Here is a 6,894-nt window from a genome sequence, read left to right as displayed (position 1 = left end):
CAATATTACAGAAACAGAAAGAATATGAGAAATTGTTCCCAATTTTATAAGAAACAAGTCAACACATTGTGAGAAAAAGATTACTTTTAGTTCATTTTTATGTTTTGTTTGTAATTGGTTTTTAATCTTCATTATTTACTTCAAGTTATTACAGTATGTCTCTATAAACATATTTATTTTATTTTTTTAATTAATTTTGGCCAAAGGGGACACATTTAAATTTCTTACACACACTTGTTATTTCATATGTTGACCAGAGGGTGCGCACTTTTGAAACCGACACAAAGCCAATTTGAAAAACCCCTCCTTTTTGGGACCACCCTCATTTTGATAGATTTCACCACCAGGGGTGCAAATGAGACATTCTCTATTAGATGCAATGCTTTTCTGTATTGGGACCATGATTTATGTCATCACTTGTTCACACCTCCTCATATGGAAGCTACTTTTCCTTGTGATGTCTCAAGAAAGGTAGAAATACAAGAACACACACACACACACACACACACACACACACACACACACACACACACACACACACACACACACACACACACACACACACACGCGAAAAATGCCTCCCTCTTTAGGACCAGCCTTTCTAGATATATAAAGATGTGTATTTACAACATTAATAATATATACATACTATGCAAATATAAAAAAGCTTGTTGTGAAAAATGAGTTGGAATTTCACAAGAAAAAGGTCACCATTTCACAAGAAAAACTAAGAATTTTGGCAGTATTATAATAAAAGTTGTAATTTTACTCAACGCAAGTCGAAATTTCACAAGAAAAACTGAACATTTGTGCAATATTATGATAAAAGCTGGAATTTTACTTAATCACAGTCGCAATTTTACAAGAAAAAGCTTAACATTTTGGCAATTTTATGAAAAGAGTCGTAATTTTACTCGACAAAAGTCACAATTTTATAAGAAAAATAATTTTTTGGGGCAATATTATAAAAAATAATCCGAATTTTACTCAGCAAAATTACGAAAAAAGTCATATTTTACCCCAAAAAATTCACAATTTTACAAGGATAACAAAAATATTGGCTACATTGTGATAAAAGTCAGAATTTTATATGACAAATGTCAGCATTTTGCATTATAAAGTAATAATTTAACATAAAAAAAGTAATCATTTTACGAGAAAATATTGCAATATTACAGAAATGGAAAGGATATGAGAAATTGTTCCCAATTTTATAAGAACAAAGTCGACACATTGTGAGAAAAAAACTGCTTTTAGTTAATTATTTTTTATTTTTTTGTAATTGGTTTTTAATATTCATTATTTACTTCAAGTTATTACAGTATGTGTCTATATACATATTTATTGTATTTTTTTAAATACATTTTGGCCAAAGGGGGCACATTTAAATTTCTTACACACACTTGTTATTTCATATGTTGACCAGAAGGGGAGCACTTTTGAAACCGACACAAAGCCAATTTGAAAAATCCCTCCTTTTTGGGACCCCCCTCATTTTGATAGATTTCACCACCAGGGGTGCAAATGAGACATTCTCTATTAGATGCAATGCTTTTCTGTACTGGGACCATGATTTATGTCATCACTTGTTCACACCTCCTCATATGGAAGGTACTTTTCCTTGTTGGTGTCTCAAGAAGGGTAGAAATACAAGAACACACACACACACACACACACACACACACACACACACACACACACACACACACACACACACACACACACACACACACACAGTCTTGTATTTGTTACCTTCTTGAGACCTCCGAAAAATGCCTACCTCTTTAGGACCAGCCTTTCTAGATATATAAAGAAGTGTATTTACAACATTAATAATATATACATACTATGCAAATGTAAAAAAGCTTGTTGTGAAAAATGAGTTGGAATTTCACAAGAAAAAGGTCACCATTTCACAAGAAAAACTCAGAATTTTGGCAGTTTTTTAATATAAGTCGTAATTTTACTCAACGCAATATTGTGCAATATTATGATAAAAGCTGGAATTTTACTTAATAACAGTCACAATTTTACAAGAAAAAGCTTAACATGTTGGCAATTTTATGAAAAGAGTCGTCATTTTACTCGACAAAAGTCACAATTTTATAAGAAAAAAATTTTTTTTTTGGCAATATTATAAAAAAATAATCTGAATTTTACTCGGCAAAATTACGACAAAAGTCATATTTTACTCAAAAAATTTCACTATTTTACAAAAACAACAAAAATATTGGCTACATTGTGATAAAAGTCTGAATTTTATATGACAAATGTCACCATTTTGCATTAAAAAGTAATAATTTAACATAAAAAAAGTAATCATTTTACAAGAAAATATTGCAATATTACAGAAACGGAAAGGATATGAGAAATTGTTCCCAATTTTATAGGAACAAAGTCGACACATTGTGAGAAAAAGACTGCTTTTAGTTAATTCTTTTAAAAAATTTTTGTAATTGGTTTTTAATATTAATTATTTACTTCAAGTTATTACAGTATGTCTCTATATACATATTTACTGTATTTTTTTAAATAAATTTTGGCCAAAGGGGGCACATTTAAATTTCTTACACACACTTGTTATTTCATATGTTGACCAGAGGGTGCGCACTTTTAAAACCGACACACAGCCAATTTGAAAAATCCCTCCTTTTTGGGACCACCCTCATTTTGATAGATTTCACCACCAGGGGTGCAAATTAGATGCAATGGTTTTCTGTATTGGGACCATGATTTATGTCATCACTTGTTCACACCTCCTCATATGGAAGCTACTTTTCCTTGTTAATGTCTCAAGAAGGGTAGAAATACAAGAACACACACACACACACACACACACACACACACACACACACACACACACACACACACACACACACACACACACACACAGTCTTGTATTTGTTACCTTCTTGAGACCTATGAAAAATGCCTACCTCTTTAGGACCAGCCTTTCTAGATATATAAAGAAGTGTATTTACAACATTAATAATATATACATACTATGCAAATATAAAAAAGCTTGTTGTGAAAAATGAGTTGGAATTTCACAAGAAAAAGGTCACCATTTCACAAGAAAAACTCAGAATTTTGGCAGTATTATAATATAAATCGTAATTTAACTCAACGCAAGTTGAAATTTCACTAGAAAAACTGAACATTTGTGCAATATTGTGATAAAAGTTGGAATGTTACTCAATAACAGTCGCAATTTTACAAGAAAAAGCTTAACATTTTGGCAATTTTATGAAAAGAGTCGTAATTTTACTCGACAAAAGTCACAATTTTATAAGAAAAATATTTTTTGGGGGCAATATTATAAAACATAATCGGAATTTTACTCGGCAAAATTACGACAAAACTCATATTTTACTCAAAAAATGTCACTATTTTACAAGGATAACAAAAATATTGGCTACATTGTGATAAAAGTCAGAATTTTATATGACAAATGTCAGCATTTTGCAATAAAAAGTAATAATTTAACGCGCTCTAATTAAACACACACACATTCTTGTATTTGTTACATTCTTGAGACCTCCGAATGATGCCTACCTCTTTAGGACCAGCCTTTCTAGATATATAAAGATGTGTATTTACAACATTAATAATATATACATACTATGCAAATATAAAAAAGGTTGTTTTGAAAAATGAGTTGGAATTTCACAAGAAAAAGGTCACAATTTCACAAGAAAAACTTTGTCAATATTATGATAAAAGTTAGAATTTTACTCAATAACAGTCGCAATTTTACAAGGAAAAGCTTAACATTTTGGTAATTTATGAAAAGAGTCGTAAGTTTACAATTTTATAAGAAAAAATTTTTTTTTGGGCAATATTATAAAAAATAATCGGAATTTTACTCGGCAAAATTATGACAAAAGTCATATTTTACTCAAAAAAATTCACTATTTTACAAGGACAACAAAAATATTGGCTACATTGTGATAAAAGTCAGAATTTTGCATTAAAAAGGAATAATTTCACATAAAAAAGTAATAATTTTACGAGAAAATATTGCAATATTACAGAAACAGAAAGAATATGAGAAATTGATCCCAATTTTATAAGAAACAAGTCAACACATTGTGAGAAAAAGATTACTTTTAGTTCATTTTTATTTTTTGTTTGTAATTGGTTTTTAATCTTCATTATTACTTCAAGTTATTACAGTATGTCTCTATAAACATATTTATTTTATTTTTTTGATACATTTTGACCAAAAGGGGCGCATTTCAATTTTTTACACACACTTGTCATTAGACTTAGACTTAGAAAATCTTTATTGTCCCCGAGGGGCAATTTGGTTTGCAGCAGTAGTCATTAAAAAACAAGGTACAACAGTAAAAAACAAGGTGCAACAGTAAAAACGAAGTACAACAGTAAAAACAAGGTACAACAATAAAACAAGGCACAAATACATAAAATACATACAACATACAAACCATCATGAAAGCGATGAGCTAAAAACTAAAAACTAAAAACATTTGTAAAACAATAAAAACTAATCATCACACGTCGCTTCCCACTAAAGTGACTGCATAGCAGCTAAGCTTGTTTAAGAAGCTCATTTATAAAGGCAACAGCTGAGGGAACAGAGGATCTTATGTATCTGTTGTTTTTGGCTTTTCTATTAGTAGGGGCGTACCTGCATCCTGAGGGTAAGACTCTAAACTCTGAGAAGAGAGGGTTCTGAGGGTTGACCAGAATTGCCTTTGCCTTCTGGATGACTCTGGTCTGATAGATCTGGTTCAGGGGGTTCAAGGTAGTGCCTATGGTCTTTCGGCACACCTTGATTATACCACCCAATCTATTTTTATTGGCCACACTGAGGTTACCAAACCAGGAAGTGATGGAATAAGTTCAAATAGATTCAATACAAGATGAATAGAACATCCTCATCAGTGTCCTATCAACCTGAAAGCCCCTCAGTCTCCTCAAGAAAAACAGCCTCTGATTGGCCTTCTTACAAATACGGTCAGTGTTGGCATCAAAGGTCAATTTATCGTCTAAAATTGTGCCTAGATACTTGTAATCATGGACATACGTTGGCCAGAGGGGGAGCGCCTCAAATTTTTTACACACACTTGTTATTTCATATGTTGACCAGAGGGGGAGCCCTTTTAAAACCGACAGACAGCCAATTTGAAAAATCCCTCCTTTTTGGGTCCACCCTCATTTTGATAGATTTCACCATCAGGGGTGCAAATTAGAGATGTCCGATAAATGCTTTAAAATGTAATATCGGAAATTATCGGTATGGTTTTTCTTTTTAATCGGTATCGTTTTTATTTTTTATTTTTATTTTTTAAATTTTTTAATTAAATCAACATAAAAAACACAAGATACACTTACAATTAGTGCACCAACCCAAAAAACCTCCCTCCCCCATTTACACTCATTCACACAAAAGGGTTGTTTCTTTCTGTTATTAATATTGTGGTTCCTACATTATATATCAATATATATCAATACAGTCTGCAAGGGATACAGTCCGTAAGCACACATGATTGTGCGTGCTGCTGGTCCACTAATAGTACTAACCTTTAACACTTAATTTTACTCATTTTCATTAATTACTAGTTTCTATGTAACTGTTTTTATATTGTTTTACTTTCTTTTTTATTCAAGAACATGTTTTTAATGTATTTATCTTATTTTATTTTACATATTTTTTTAAAAAGGACCTTATCTTCACCATACCTGGTTGTCCAAATTAGGTATAATAATGAGTTAATTCCACGACTGCATATATCGGTATCGGTTGATATCGGTATCGGTAATTAAAAGTTGGACAATATTGGAATATCGGATATCGGCAAAAAAGCCATTATCGGACATCCCTGGTGCAAATGAGACATTCTCTATTAGATGCAATGCTTTTCCGTATTGGGACCATGATTTATGTCATCACTTGTTCACACCTCCTCATATGGAAGCTACTTTTCCTTGTTGATGTCTCAAGAACGGTAGAAATACAAGAACACACACACACACACACACACACACACACACACACACACACACACACACACACACACACACACACACACAAACACACACAGTCTTGTATTTGTTATCTTCTTGAGACCTATGAAAAATGCCTACCTCTTTAGGACCAGCCTTTCTAGATATATAAAGATGTGTATTTATAACATTAATAATATATACATACTATGCAAATGTAAAAAAGCTTGTTGTGAAAAACGAGTTGGAATTTCACAAGAAATAGGTCACAATTTCACAAGAAAAACTTTTAATTTTGGCAATATAATAATATATCTTTTTAATTAATTTTGGCCAAAAGAAACGCATTTCAATTTTTTACACACACTTGTCATTACATATGTTGACCAGAGGGGGAGCGCCTCAAATTTTTACACACACTTGTTATTTCATATGTTGACCAGAGGGGGAGCACTTTTAAAACCGACACACAGTCAATTTGAAAAATCCCTCCTTTTTGGGACCACCCTCATTTTGATAGATTTCACCATCAGGGGTGCAAATTAGAGATGTCCGATAATATCGGCCTGCCGATATTATCGGTCGATAAATGCTTTAAAATGTAATATCGGAAATTATCGGTAGCGTTTTGTTTTTTTATCGGTATCGTTTTTTTGTTGTTGTTTTTTTTTGTTTTTTTAATTAAATCAACATTAAAAAACACAAGATACACTTACAATTAGTGCACCAACACAAAAAAAAACCCTCCCCCATTTACACTCATTCACACAAAAGGGTTGTTTCTTTCTGTTATTAATATTCTAGTTCCTACATTATATATCAATATATATCAATACAGTCTGCAAGGGATACAGTCCGTAAGCACACATGATTGTGCGTGCTGCTGGTCCACTAATAGTACTAACCTTTAACAGTTAATTTTAC

The 6,894-nt window shown here is 31.9% G+C and overlaps 1 protein-coding gene across 1 annotated transcript in view; it reads right to left on the bottom strand.

The window, feature by feature from the left end:
* The window catches only part of LOC133607273 (uncharacterized), a 66,782-nt gene that overhangs the window by 2,250 nt on the left and 57,638 nt on the right, over positions 1-6,894 (bottom strand). The window contains exon 6 of the mRNA XM_072913861.1: positions 4,652-4,831. Within this exon, the coding sequence (XP_072769962.1) occupies positions 4,652-4,831 (180 nt within the window). The remainder of the gene's footprint in view (positions 1-4,651; positions 4,832-6,894) is intronic.

Source organism: Nerophis lumbriciformis, linkage group LG09 (genome assembly GCF_033978685.3).
Source record: "Nerophis lumbriciformis linkage group LG09, RoL_Nlum_v2.1, whole genome shotgun sequence".
Classification (NCBI taxonomy): domain Eukaryota; kingdom Metazoa; phylum Chordata; class Actinopteri; order Syngnathiformes; family Syngnathidae; genus Nerophis; species Nerophis lumbriciformis.
This window is presented reverse-complemented; position numbering and strand designations above follow the sequence as displayed.